The 15,799-nt window shown below is 44.1% G+C and overlaps 1 protein-coding gene across 1 annotated transcript; it reads left to right on the top strand.

Moving 5' to 3' along the window:
- Positions 1-14,063: 14,063 nt before the first annotated feature.
- Positions 14,064-15,799, top strand: LOC119272916. The gene is made up of 2 exons (XM_037554263.1): positions 14,064-14,664; positions 15,634-15,799. The coding sequence occupies exons 1-2, from the start codon at positions 14,304-14,306 to the stop codon at positions 15,684-15,686; spliced, it is 414 nt and encodes a 137-aa protein (XP_037410160.1). The 5' UTR covers positions 14,064-14,303; the 3' UTR covers positions 15,687-15,799.

Genomic DNA, 15,799 nt, shown 5'->3' with positions numbered 1-15,799 from the left:
AGGTCTCCAGCCGAGAATCAAATTCGTCTGAAGCTATTGCTGGGGACCTTAAACATCTTGTAGGGCGCAAGATCAAATGCCCAAATGGTCTTATTATGTATTTTGTTCCCGAGTCGCTTGCTGCTTGCCCTATCAGTCCTAAGCTCGATCTAAGCTTTCATAATCCACTTGCTCGTCAAATGTTTATGCTTCACAATTCTCTTCGTGAAGCCTATCCCCCTAACTGCACTGTAGGGTACGACACCAGCTGCTTCAGAATGGATTATTGATAGTGGGTGTACTAATCACATGACTGGCAAGCGAAGTCTTATCATGGACTCAACTTTACGTCCATTTGACAAAAGTCACATCACATTTGCTGACACTAGTAAAAGCAAGGTATTGGGTCTAGGTAGAGTTGCAATCTCAAGGGATCAACACATGGATAAAGTAATGCTTGTTGAATCCCTTGGTTTCAACTTAATGTCGGTGTCAATGCTTTGCGATTTAAACATGATTATGATATTTGGAAAATATCGTTGCCTTGTTCTAATGGAATCTGACAAGTCTCTAGTCTTTGAAGGGTATCAGAAAGATGATTTGTACGTGGTAGATTTCTCAGCAGGACCATAACTTGCCGTATGTCTTCTAGCAAAAGCTTCTGAATGCTGGCTCTGGCATCAAAGGCTAGGGCATGCTGGTATGAGGAACTTTCACACTCTTGCAAGGAAGAAGCATGTCATAGGCATCAAGGGCGTCAAGTTCAAGAAGGATCACTTATGCGGTGCCTGTGAAGCAGGAAAGATGACGAGGGCCAAGCATCCCTCGAAGACAATCATGACAACGACTCAACCCTTCGAACTGCTCCACATGGACCTTTTCGGTCCCACTCATTACTCAACTCTTACTACTACTGCTTGTCTCTATGGCTTTGTCATTGTTGATGATTATTCAAGATATACTTGGGTGCATATAATCCTCTACAAGACTGAAGTGCAGGATGTCTTCAGACGCTTTGCCAATCGAGCCATGAACAATTATGGTGTCAAGATCAAGCACATCAGAAGTGACAATGGCACTGAATTGAAGAACACTGGCCTAGACACTTATCTCGATACTTTGGGCATCACACATGAATTCTCAGCTCCATACACGCCGCAACAGAATGTCATCGTGGAACGCAAGAACAGAACACTTATTGAGATGGCCCGGACGATGCTCGATGAATACAAGACTCCAAGAAAATTCTGACCTGAAGCCATTGATACCGCATGCCATATCATCAACCGTGTTTATCTTCACAAGCTTCTGAACAAGACATCCTATGAGCTCCTTACTGGCAAGAAGTCAAAGGCTACACGACGCCAATGCTAGCTAAACACCATCTGGGTCCCGACGACAATGGTAAAGAGTTCGATCAAAAGGTATACCGCTCCATGATTGGTTCTCTGCTTTATTTATGTGCATCTAGCCCAAATATCATGCTTAGTGTTTTGCATGTGTGCCCGATTCCAAGCGTCACTAAAGGAATCGCATCACTTAGCTGTGATGCGAATTCTTCGATATTTGGCTCACACCCCAACACTAGGATTATGGTATCCAAAGGGCTCAGAGTTTGATCTAGTTGGATTCTCGGATGCTGATTATGCTGGTGACAAAGTGGATCGCAAGTCTACATCAGGCACATGTCACTTTCTGGGACGATCACTTGTATGTTGGTCTTCAAAGAAGCAGAACTGTGTATCTCTCTCCACTGCTGAATCTGAATACATTGCTGCTGGATCTTGCTGCACTCAGCTTCTATGGATGAAGCAAACACTCAAAGACTATGGCATTCATCTGAAGTAAGTGCCACTCTATTGCGACAACGAAAGTGCCATCAAGATTGCCAACAACTCAGTTCAGCACTCAAAGACAAAGCACATTGAAATTCGTCATCACTTTCTGAGAGATGATGTTATGAAGGAATATATTGATATCATACACGTTAACACTGAAGAACAATTGGCAGATATCTTCACCAAGCCCTTGGATGAGAAGAGGTTTTGCAAGTTACAGTGTGAGCTAAATATCTTGGAATCCTCAAATGTCCTGTGATCAGGCACACATCCTAACACTTAAGCATGTTGATGACTTAGATGTGCAACACACGAAGTAAACTATATCTTCAATCAATGAAGACTTACATTCTGAGTGTGAATATATTAATGTGGAATTTGACTTCGGAGCGCCACGATAATTGTGCGTCGTGTCTGGGTCTAATATTTCCTATACGGTGGGTAACGCCACCACCAATTTTTTCCCTTTGAAGTGTTTTTCTCATGGCATTACATTTGCAAAGTCTTCGCATTTTGTTTGTCTTCAATGTTAAAATGTCCTCATGTTTATCTTCAATTTGGTTTCTGTCCTCTACAGCATTCACTTATAGCTATGTCTTCACGTTGAATTTTTTGACCTAAGTGAATGTGATCGGACCCTAGCCCCTCTATGCTTCTATCTCAAGTCTATCTATCCAAATCATATGCATTCAATTGACACTCTCAAACTGTCTTCTCTGCGTCCTTGTCAGCAGAAGACACAGAGACAAACATTAATCTGTTTTTCAATGCTAAATCCTTCAACCTGAAACCCGGATAAGTGGGAACGACCACCCGACAATCCAGGCGTGCATGGGAACGTGGAACAACCTCCGATGTGTTGCATGGTAGCCATGTGTCTTTCAGATGTGAACCGCCAGGGGCACCTGTGTAATAACACTATGCCATCCCTATCCCTATAAATACATGCCTCACCACAGTCATTATCCCTTCTTCCACTCTCACACAAACCCTAGCGCCACCGCTAGCCCTCGACGACGCCGGCGATGAAGCGCTTAGCTGTCGCGACCTCACCGACGCCGTCTTCACGCCGGCCGCGGACATTGTCTTTTCCGCCGTCGCCGTAGGTGTCCTCCGTCGCCAAGTTAGGGCACGAAAGATCGAACTGCTCGGCCTCCTCTCCCACTCCGTCTAGCAGTTCTTCGTGTGGTAAATAAAATCTCTTTTTACGGCCCCTTTGATCCTATAGATTCATCATTTTCTACCACAAGCAGTTTCTATTCACACAAGTTGACTCTATTTCATACTGCATCTCATAATATGCCTAGTATGTTCACTTATGCTTCACAAAGTAGTTAGATTCCTCACTTATACTTATTCGTGAATTCGTACAAATCTGGAACCAACTCTCTATCTATGAGTGAATGTCTTCGCACTATGAGGTAAATGTCTTCTAAACTGATTTATCTTCAAAATCTTCTGAGAATGCATATGACCTCTTCCCGTTCCCTCGCACCTTAATGCTGTCATAGGTACATGTCCGTGGGAGAATCCCTTGGTTCTCATAGTCTGCATTCATTTGCAGAATTCTTACAACAACATATAGATTCTCCTAAAGCCAGTTCTTGTCTGACCAGTAGACGAAAGACTTTGACAGAGTTGAAGCCTTTCAGTTTAAACTTCATGGCACCAGAAAAATCTGCAAGGAAGGGTTGCAGACAGCATCGTGGCAACACCTCAAGAGATTTGCCTCCTGACCTCTATGAGCTGTACAAGACAGATCCGGAGGAGGACTACAATCAACGAAAAACTTGAATCCAATGGATTCGAAGATATTGGGCAGAACAGTGGTTCAAGTACAGGTTCGTGACCCAAGAGTATGCTGAGAAGAATGCCATCAAGCGACCGTGGGGAGACATCCTATACAAAAATCTTCAACCCAGTTCCAGAGCTGAAGCCATTGAACAAGGCTTCTATCCTTGTATGGTCCGTGGACCACAGCCTGCAGATGCGGACCCATCGTCACTAGTATGGTGTCATGACGACAATCTGTTCAAGCGTAACCTTTAGTTTGCCAGGAACTCGGCCAAAGAAAACAAGAACTCGCGAGGCTTAGACTTCAACCCAGGCCCCTCTGCTCCTTGTGCCGATGGCTCACGTGAAGCTGAACCCAATCTTGTTGGGCCCTTCTACAACCTGGAAAGTCTCATCACTCATATTATGGTTCAAGGGGCAGTCGTGGATCAACCTGCAGATGATGCTGAATCTGATGAAGCGCCTGCACCACCGAAGCCAAAGAAGCTGAAAAAGCCTAAAGCTTCAAAGCCTGCCCCTGCACCAAAGGTCTCACGGGCGAAGCCTTTGGCCACTGCACCTCCTGAACTCAGTGTGCAGTCTGAAGATTTGTCACGCATCTTCAAGCCCTCCAAAGTGAAGATGCCCTTGCAACCCACTAGCCAAGCACTGACCGCTGCTGCTATTCTGCGCAATGACACCATTGATCTGTCAAGCGACGACGATCTTGGCGATGATGCTCTTGAGTAGTTGATCAAGAGCAAGCAAGAGGCAGAAATCTTCAATGACCTTCCTCTCTTTGGTGTTGAAATCATCAACACATTCATTGATGAGTGGTTTGACAGCCCAAATGTCAGCTTTGATGATCTTTAGCTTCCCATTGGCCTCAGCATCGCCTTCCACGGAGCCATTGCTGCTGATCTGGCTCTAGCTCATAAGATTGTTGAACTGAAGCATAAGATAGATTATGAAAAGGCTCAGTTCAAGAAGCACATAGCCAAGCTCAATGTTGAAGACATTCAGAACTTCCAGACCATGATGCATGAGCTTAAGAAAGCATTCCGAACCAAACGCGAAGAAGCCAAAGGTTCTCGTGAGCGCATGAAGGATCTTGTTGCTAAATGTGTCCAAGGATACAATGAGGCTGAAAAGCGCAAGGCCTTGGGGCGACCAGGAATCGACCCCAGAATGGCGGCCAAGAAGAAGAAGAAGCCAGCTGTGGCAGAACCCGAAGCACCAAGGCAGGAAGTACATCCAATTGTCTTTCCAGCCAGTATGACATGCTCGAAGCCTAAGGTCCCCACAGTGGCTTCAGAACTGAAGAAAACAAGGGCTGCTGAAGCTGAAGCCAGAAAGCGCAAAACCAATGGCACCACTGATGATGCTCCTCCAACTAAGAAACGCAAAACCAAGAAGAGAGATCGGGATGCTCCCACAGAGCCCCTTGAGGTGAAGCCAATCTCAATGGCTCGTCCTGTGTCTGAAAATCAAGAACGCCGAGTGTTAATTCATGAGCCTGCTTCTCCAGAGGCTCCTGAAGCTGAAGACAATCCAGCTGTTGACCCCACCACAGCTGAAGACATTGGTCCTCACGACAATGTTGAAGATGATGAAGTCCTTCCTCAGATCGAGCACCAATTGGTATCATCGCCTGTGCTCACGCACATCGAACTCATTAGCATTGGTCGTCCTCTGATGCCAACTGCTCAGGATGCATCGTGGGCTGATCACCCACAACGACAAGACACTCCAAGCTCTCCCCAACCGCAAGCTACCCCACCAGTGCAAGATGACAATGACTCTGAGGCCCAGCGCACTCCATCTCCACAAGCGTTGCCAGCATTACGTAGGCTTCGTAAAGGACCAAGGCCCCAAGTCACTCCCACTATGTACGTATCTGAGTCCGAAGCCAAAATGGCTGAAGATATTCTGGCTGCATCAGCCGATGAAGAAGAAGCACCAAGAGTTGAAAGAGTTGCTATATCCCCGTCCCACCAAGATGTTGTTCTCGAGGAGAACGTGTCCGACCCTCCAGCTCCTGAAGTGGAGGTTAACAACCCTGAGGCGGCCACCAACATCACCGCTGAAGCCAATGACACCGTCATGGCTGAAGCTAATACGGTGCCTGAAGCTACTGCGGTGCCAGAAGTCCAAGCATCTGAAGCAACTGCAGCACCCGAAGTCAATGCTGAAGCACCTGAGGTACAAGCACCTGAAACCAATGTGGCCCCTGAAGCCTATGAATACAATGCCAATGCTCCTGTTCCCCCTCCAAGACCTCATACAATTGAGCTGGCATTTGATCGTGGTCAGCCTGTTATGGTCCGCTGGCCCGTTCTGGTTCCTCCACCTACTGCGGGTCCACAATTTGAGTATCATGTCGAGCACAGACCTCAAGTCCAAAAGCCCAAGCCAAGACTTCCACGATTCCCAGGCACTGTCACTTCACCTGGGGTCTTCAATGTGAATGGCTTCGTGGCACATAACACCTTCTTCAACACCTCCAATAACCCTTATACCAGACCTCGCATTTCATCAGATCGGTTCTGGAGCTATCAGCAGCGCAGCTACTATTCCTGCATCCTATACAATCAAGAGCGCATATTTCCACATATGCACCTCGACTCTGAAGCTATAGCTGGCCTGCCCTGCCTTGAAGAAGCGTTGGATTGCTTCAGAGATGCTGGACTGTTGAAGTTTGTCACAGATAAGGAACACTGGAATGAAGAGTTTCTGCTACAGTTCTATGCAACTCTTCACATTCGAGGCTACAACAGGGATCCAAAGACTTGGGTACTTGAGTGGATGACAGACAATGTCCATCATGAAGCCAAAGCTCTTGATATCATTGAGCTCACAGGCCTGCCCACTCCTGGTGAATATTATGAACCAGGTTGTCAACAACACCAGAATGCCTTGGAAAGCATCTTTCAGAAGGCAGAACCCAACATGAGTCAAATGCTGAGCATGATGAAGCCTCTGCCTCACGATGCTGAATACCCATCTGAATTCCTTGTTGAAGACCTAGAGTACCTGCCTCGCACTATTTACCATATCATCAGGAAGACTCTATGGCCTGTCAAAGGACATTCATCTGCAGCGAAGCTTGAAGGAGCAATGAAGACCTTGGTTTTATATATCTTCAATGGCATCGGCTTCAATGCTCAAGACTTCTTCATCAGGCAGTTGGCTGCATCTGGCTCCGACATTTTTGGGTTGAAATTCTATGCTCCATGGGTCATGCGTCTTATCAAGCGTCACTCCGCCTTCAACTATCAGCCGTCTACGCGCAATCATCTCATATTCTTGTCAGAGGTTGATCTGTCAGTTGAAGCTATTTACCCAGAGCCGGCTAAGGATCCCATTTATCTTCACAATGTTGATCACCAAAGCTTCACCCAACCTATTGAAGGAGTTCCAGCAGTTTCTCGTGTTTATCCCCTTGCTGGCAACACACGTGCCCCTCGCGCTCAAACTGACGCCACTGGTAGCACCATTGCGCAAAGGACTCAAAGGCGATCTCGTGTCCTAAATGACCGAGAGCTTCTCGTCGCGCTGCATCAGAAACAGGACAAACATCACGACTGGCTTAAGCGTCAGATGCAAAGCCTCTTGGTGGATGTCAACCGCATTCGCAATCTTGCCACCAAGAATGCCTTTGTCACTCATGAAACCTGTCGGAGGTTGTGGAAGAGTTTGACCTTACTTAGTGCTGAAGCTGATCTGCAAGACGATGGCTTCACCGAACGGTTCAAGTTTGACTCAACTCCTCCCAGAAATGCTCACTTGCGTCGGACTCCCTCACTTGAAGACTCTGACTACTCGTCCTCAGCTACGACAGTAAATGCCAGAGTCATCGATGACCAAGATGATGCAACTTCACCTCCTCCAAGTTCAGCGCGTGTCGACACTGCACCAAGTTCTTCTGCACCACCGGACCTCAACGACGACCCTGCTGCCTCACCTGCACCTCATGGGAACGAGTAGGCGCTCTATGTCTTCAAACCTTTTTGGTCCTTACCGACAAAAGGGGGAGAAGCATATGAGTTGATAGTCTTCAAGCGGGTCCATATGGGTGGTTGCTTTACTTGTTGCTACTTTTGCCAAGTGCTTACAACTCTCGTTTTTTGATACATTTGGTTCTTTGAGTTGTAACACTTAAACTCGATGGTCGTCTGCTACTTATTTTCTATTCTGTGATGCGGTGATAAATTCCGCATGTGCGATGATAAATTCCGCACTTAGATCATTTTGCAGACGTCCATTCTCCATTATGCATGTCATTATCTTCGTTACATCATATCATGCATGATGAATTGTCATCATAGGCTGAAGAGGATCTCCACAAGTACAACCTGCCATGTGCATTTGCATTCCAAGAGCAAATTACTTATATGCACATTTTCAGGGGGAGCCTTTGCAACTTATGAAGACAATACCCTATCCTTTAAAATTTCACATATTTTATTCCCCGTTGAAAACTTCAACCAGTTTGTCATCAATCACCAAAAAGGGGGAGATTGTAAGTGCATCTAGTGCCACCCCTAGTTGGTTTTGGAGTATTGACGACAAACCTGGTTGAGGAACTAATGTGTTTGTGAGAATTGGATGATAACACAAGTATAAGTCCCTCATTGATTCGGTTTTCCTACCAGAGATGACCCCTAAAAATGTATGAAGACATTGAAGTCAAAGGTGGTATTTGAAGACAGTCACATTGAAGACTATGACAAGAGAAGACATCGAGTGAAGACTATGGAGCGCGAAGACTTAGTTGTTTCGTCGTTCTTTTTCTTCTTTGTTGAGTCATAGGAACCACCGTACTGTTAAGTGGGGTCCAAGAGAACCAGTCAGAATGATTGAAGTGATGCTTAACCAAAAATCCTATGTCTTCGAGCGAAGACAATGAGAGCAAATCTTATCCAGAGCTGGATAAGTCAGCTTTGCTTGTAGCCCAAGTAAAGTTGCCGTGTGTGTTTGAAATCTGACCGTTGGAACACGTGTCAGTTCCTTAGTGACCCAGGGTCATTTCGGACAAATCAGGTCGGGTTGCCTAGTGGCTATAAATAGCCCACCCCCTACAACCATAAACGGTTGGCTGCTCAGAGTTAGTGCACGGCTTTTATCGTTTGAGAGCAACCCACCTCGAAGCCTTTGAGAGAGAATTCCTGCGAGGATAAAGCCCTAAACACCCAGAGCCAAAGAGTGTTAGGCATCACTTAAGTCTTCCTGTCTGTGTGATCTGAAGACTTATTACACTTGAGGACTGTGAATCCTCCAGCCGGTTAGGCGCCGCGTTCTGAGCATCCAAGAGTCATTGTGAATCGCCGGTGAACGAAGTCTGTGAAGGTTTGGAAGTCTACCTTGAAGACTTACCAGAGTGATTGGGCGAGGACTGGGTGTCCTTAGCTAAAGGGGAATAAGGTGAAGATGCGGTCTTCTGAGTTGAATCTCAGCCTCCCTAACCAGACGTACAGTTGTCACAGCAACTGGAACTGGTCCAACAAATCATTGTCTTCAACGAGTCACTGGTTTCATCCTTCCCATTCCTTTACTTACTGTTGGCTCTGGTGAAGTCATTGTATAATTGCATTAGCTTTTGTCTTCACTGAGTGACCGCTTGTTCGGATTGGCTTCACACTATCTTCCTATCTGATCTATACTGCCTAGCTGCTATTAGTCGTTGTGCTTTCACTTCATTGAATACTTGACTATGGCTTGCTTAGTGTAGTTTACCTTCCGCTGCATGATAATAGGTTTATTTCTATCATTTGTCTTCGAAACTTCCATGTTTTGAAGACTTCCATAAAAATCGCCTATTCACCCCCCCTCTAGTCGATCACTAGCACTTTCAGGGAGATAGTGTATGTGTGAGGATTTGATGGTAAAAAAGTCGCCAATGTCACTTGATATGTATGAGAATATTAATATTAAACTCTTAAAGTTAATGTGGCCCCGTTGCAACACAGGGACGTTCTTCTAGTTTCTTATAGAAAGAGAGAAAACCTCGGACGCGTCGTTTCTGCACCCAGATCTAAATGCTCCCCATCTATGAGCAGCGGAATCGTCTAAACTAGTAAAAAACACAAACAATTTCAATTTTTTTCGTGGCGCAAGATGGAAGAACGTGTGATGGCCATGCAAAATTTGGTGGAGTTTAGACATTTGAGGAGCTCGTGTCAAAAATGACAAATTTTGGATGTGAGGAAGTTTGAAAAACACACTGTTCATAACCGATTTTGTCTTTTTTTTTACACGAGTTCCTTGAATGTCATTTGCCCATAAACTTTTGCACGCACCTGGTGCACTCAAGCATCTTGCTTGCTAAAAAGTTTATGAAAATTTTAAATTTTATTATTTATTTTGATTTTACTGTTCACCGGATGTAGATGAGCCTGATCACCGTTTTGAATCTGAGAAAACCTCCTCCTTTACTAACATAGTATGTAGTTGTTGAAATAATCTGGCAACTTGATCTTGGTCTTTCAGTGAGAAAATTACCCAAACAATTACATTTTGGGGCGGATTTCTAGACAATCCGCCATTTACTTTTTCTAAGAATTATCAGAAGTACATCACTATCAATGGTCTGTGGTCTTTCTCGCGTCTAGTAATATTACTAGAAGCTGATGCACGCTTCACTATGTTGATTTTCGCTATCGTGCCTAATGTTTACTTTTTTTAACCGTTTAATTGCCATGTTTGTTGGACGACATGTGTTGCGTTTTTTGTTTTTGTGGATTGTTTGTGTAGTTGGCTTCATCCTCCTATTTTGATTGGACATTGGACTTAAATGTGAGAGCAGGAGTAGTGGCACTAGTATAGAATCATGCATTGTATGCGGTTTTGATGCATGGAGCCGCCTGCGCCAATAATCTATCGCAGACAGTTTACGTAAATAACCGCCTCCAAGAGCTGCATGCCTCCAAGCGGTTATAAATTTGGAACCGTCTACAATTCTCTAAAATTACATACGGCTTCTAAAACAGAACCGCCTGTGATGCTTTTATACTATTATTTTAAACTTTTTTTCGGTGTGCAAATTTCAAAACACATGTTTCATTTCACATTTGCATTGCGTCTCATATATAGATACATACCCAATAGTGTAAGGGCAATATTACAACAAAGTGCTACAATCTACATAGTTTCTGGGGTAACATATGCACTATTCTAAAATAATGAAACAAGTGATGTTGCATATTTATTTCACACTCTGAAGAGCCGCTCAACCCAACGGAAAGAGCACCATCTTCTAATGTTATTAGATGAAAAGGGGTGACCCGATCGGACCTACAACTAATATGCATAGATTTGTATAAAAATAAAGTATGTAATTCACATGAATTTAACAAATTGCAAACTTACAAATGATGCGCTTATACCGTCCTCGTCGTACGACCATGGTGTACTTTTGTGTGTGTAGTGCAACTAAAATAGAGGGACGCCACCAGTATGATAATTTTAATTGCACTGCTCAAGACACTCTTACCAAAAAAGTGTTTTGTGCAGTACACTAAAATATCACAACAACATCGATCTATATACAAAGTCGTGAAAGATTGTGTGTAAAAATCCCTGGTTGCAAAGAAGAAGTAGAATGAGCTTATCGTAGGAAAAACAATATGAATTTTAACATAGCAGTTGAAAAGTTAGTAGCCAATTTCATATTGGAGTAAACGTGCATACAATTTCATACATTTTGACTACTTACTTTTAAGTAAAATGTGCCTGGATCATTGTTTCATGGAAGAAATTAGATCAACATACCAATTAGGTTCTTGTATCATATTAAACATGGATTGTACATATATGATTAACAAGAAACAACGGTTAGCTTGCACACATTGGAGTAAATATGCATACGTTTCCATACAGTTTGACTTGCTAAAAGAAGCATGCATGTGCTTGAATCATTGTTGCATGTAAGGAATTAGACCGACTGGCCAAATCATGTTCTTGTATCATGATTAACAAGATGAACTCGGGTTTACTTGCACAACAACAAACCGAAACCCGCAAAGCCAGATCTGAGATAGATCGATCCATAGCCTAGCACCCCTTTCGGGATCAAGCATATACATAGAGAAAAGGAATGGATAAGGAGGAGGCGCATACCGAGTGGAAAGGGGAAGATCCATGATGATGCTGACGTCGACAGTGAGGGAGAGCGTAGGGGGCGGCGTGGGATTATCGGCGACACCACAATGTACTTGTATGGCCTGGTGAAAGGATCGATACGGCCGACTAGAGGGGGGACGGGTTAATAAGAGAGTACAAATTTTAAGCTTAATTATCAATTTTAGAAAAATGCAGATAAATAATGTTCAATACAAATGCAACTAGATGAATAATCATATTATGGTAAGCAAGCTCAAAGCAATGTAGGCCAGGAAACAATATAATTAGCAAGCCCACAAGCATACAAGGACAAGTAAAGTGCAGGAAAAGATTAACCACGAGTGAGTTGATGATGCAGATTTTATCCTCAAGTTCACTGCCTTGGAGAAGTGCTAATCTCGATTGGTGCGGCGCCCGAGCCAAGGCTTCTAGAATGCCACGGAAGGCTCGCCGTATTCTCCTCTAGTCACCCCCAATGGATGAGCCTTGAATCATTCGGGTTGGTCTTGAAGGCGACTACCACGACTTTATGTCTCTGGAGCAGACCACAAACAAGGATGTTTCCTGAGGAAACCTAACCGCCTATGAGTCCAAGATCCATGAGTAACAAGTCAATGGTGAAGAAATCTTGCGGAGAACACAAATTGGTTTGATTAAAGTGTAGATCGGGGCTTGATTCCCAAAGTATCAACAAGTTTGGATGGAGGGATTGAGAGTAATGCACAACAAGCTTTTGAAAATGTATGCAGCTTAATATCTCTGACTTATCTATAATTTTTGATTGTTTCATGTCATTATCTTACTACTTTCACATATTTTTGGCAACAAATTATATTATTTTTGAACTAACTTATTAATCTAGTGCGTAGTGCCAATTCTTATTTGTTGCATGTTTTTTGGTTCGTAGAAAATTCATACCTAGGAAGGTCCAAACACAATGTAAATTACAAAGATTTTTTGTGAAATATATGTGATTTTTTGGCAAAAATAAAATAGAAAACTAAAGAAAACCAAAAAATAAAATACAAAAAATAAATAAAACCAATGCAAAAAGAATGAAATACAGTGAAAATCAAGGAAAAATGAATAAAATGACGAAAACACGGAAGATACGTATGGGCACTTGGACGGAAATCAAGTCTCTGATGGTAGACCGGGAGTTTATTCCCCAAAAGCTTAATAGGTCTCAGAATAGGATAGCAAATTGTCTGGCTAATTACAGTCGTACCGAGTCATGTATCGTTGTTTGGCTTCAAAGAGGTCCTTCCTGTAAAGAGGAGCTCTTGCCAGTTGATTATAATCCTATTACCTAATAAGGAATAAAACCCCCAATTTCTCCGCAAAAAAACACACATACGGAAGATACAAAAATAAAACCGAAGAAAAAGAAGAAGAAAAGAAAGAATAGAAAAACAAATGAAAACAAAGAAAGAAACCAAAACGAAAACGAAGAAAAGAAAGAAAGAAAGCCAACAAAAGACAATGCATAAATAAACGAAGAAAACAGGTGAAAAGGAAAGAGAAAACAGAAGACAAACCGAGAAGAGACAAATAAAACATAAAGAAAAAGAGAAAAACGAAAAAATAAACCTAGAGGAAACTGGACCAACCGGTACAGCGATCGACCCCTTGAAGCGAGCGAACGTGACAGTGAAAAGAATAAATGGGCCGGACGCGTTACAACGCAGAGGGGGCCTGCCCCGTGCGGCGCATCGCTACCACGGGCACGACTCCTCGCTGCCGCGCGCATCTTGGCCGGCGGCATCGACAACGCCATCCTCCCCGCCGATTAGTCTCCCCAACCATCCGAATCACACATTGAGAGGAGCTGCAAGCCCTACCATGAGCACGAGAGGGGAGATGTCTCCCCGCCGCTGCCGCCGCCGCACCGCTCCGCCGGCCTCTCTGCCAGACGCCGACGACCTGCTCCGGGAGATTCTCCTCCGCCTCCCGCCACGGCCTTCCTCCCTCCCCCGGGCCTCCCTCGTCTGCAAGCGTTGGCGCAGCATCGTCTCCGACCCCCAGTTCCAACGCCGCTTCCGCGCCCACCACGGCAAGCCACCTCTCCTCGGCCTCTTCCTCAACAATCCTTTCTCCTGCCCGTCTGTTCCGATGCTGGATCGACCAGATCGCATCCCCGGCGCTCGCTTCTCCATGCCTGTACACGAGAGCAACCACATCATCGACTGCCGCCACGGACTTGTCCTCTTCCTCAGCCCATGGCCGCCGCGCCGCCTACTTGTGTGGGACCCCGTCGCCCGCGAGCAGCGCCGCCTCGTCTCCCCACCTGAGGTGGACAGCGAGCAGATGCTCATCTTCAACGGGGCTGTGCTTCGCCCTGCACGCGGCCAAGGCTGCAGTTCAAGCCATTTCCGGGTGGCCCTGGTAGCCCGTGACAGAGCATGTACGAGAGTCTCCGTATGCCTTTACTCATCGGAGACTGGGATATGGAGCAACATCAAATCACTGCAGCTGAAATTTTTACCTCTGGAACGAGCCAGTACTTTGATTGGGAATTCTATTTGCTGGTTACTTCCGGTGCATCCTCAAAATGTCATACTTGAGTTTGATCTGGATAAGCACACCCTAGCTATGACAGAGCTGCCAGCACCTGTAGAACCCTATAAAAAGTTATGGATTGTGCCGGCCGAAGATGGTGGGCTTGGCTTCATCCATCTCTCACAATTTCACGCCAAATTATGGAAGAGAAAGCCTGATTCTAATGGTTTGGATGTTTGGGTGCTCAATAGAGCTATTGAGTTTGAGGAGCTCAGACCAACTTGCATTGGACACCCTCTCGCTTTAGTGGGGTTTGCCGAGGCGAGTAATGCAGTCCTTGTACAGACAGATTCTGGTGTCTTCATGGTTTATCTCCAGTCAACGGGGTTTAAGAAACTTTCCAATCTGAGTGTCTTCTGTCTCCATTATCCATTTGAATATTTCTATCCTGCAGGTAAGAGCAAGCCTTTATATAATTACTTTGCAGTATTGTAAGATAAATTTATGTTTAGTCATTATTTGCTGAAATGCCTATCATATCCTTGAGTGTTATGCTGATGATTGCAGTTCAAATCACACATATTTTTCCTTATGCTGCTTGATGAATTCTTTAAATGGAAATTCTCTTGATGAACATTGAATCCGAGTAGTATTTAAAGTCATTGTTCTTCTCTATTGGTCATATACTCATATGCATAAATTGTGTTTCAAATGTAGCCTTGTGTGCCTATCTGAAGTATATATTTTTTCATTTCTGCACCGAATGTATAACAGCTGGAAATCGTCGCAGTAGTTTTGTCATTTGTGGAAGAGCCCTGCTGTGCTTAGCTAGTTCAGTTGTAAACTGGAAAAAATAGCCGGGACCTATTATGTTTCTTTCAGGTTTTAAGTTTTGTCAATACTTAGTTCGTTCTGCTTGGTCTGACAAGGAATTGATTTTACTAAAGATGATTTCTAGAAAGTATATCTTCTTCCGCGTGAACTGTGTTATGGTAATATTCAGTACTGGACCGCGGTTCTCTTGACAATGTGCCACATGACATTTGAAAATGGGAGAGAACTAAATGGAACTGAGACCAAAACAGCTTAATGTGTAACTCCGTTGGCACTTCTCGAAACTTAAAGCTAGTTACACTCTTTCATTTGGAAGCTGAAACCGGTGGAATAAATTAAAGTTCTATTTTATGTATTGTTAAATATCTTCCTGAAGTGAGGAGTCCATTTGCAGTTTTTTACTAGAGGATAAATAAATACCAAACCAGCTTAATGTGTAACTCCATTGGCACTTTTCTGCATGTCTCATGTTGTCCAGATTACATAAGTACGCACGTCTCGGTTCACCTAGATATCTCTTATAAATCTCTCTTCTATCGATGGCTTTCCATTAAAATTGTCATTGGTTTCTGACTTACTATGCTCGCAGGTACTGGCACTGGTGATGGACATGGTGGAGATGAGGTGTTGAACAATATATGAGATGGTTGTCTGATGAGACATGCTAGTATGATGCGATGACTGATAAGGTGGACGTAACATTATCGGTTGGAGGTGTCCATGGGGATATCTATAGTATTTTAGTATTTGTTGGT

Source organism: Triticum dicoccoides, chromosome 3A (assembly GCF_002162155.2).
Source record: "Triticum dicoccoides isolate Atlit2015 ecotype Zavitan chromosome 3A, WEW_v2.0, whole genome shotgun sequence".
Lineage (NCBI taxonomy): Eukaryota > Viridiplantae > Streptophyta > Magnoliopsida > Poales > Poaceae > Triticum > Triticum dicoccoides.
The sequence above is the reverse complement of the archived record's forward strand: the minus strand, read 5'-3'. Positions and strand labels throughout refer to the sequence as shown.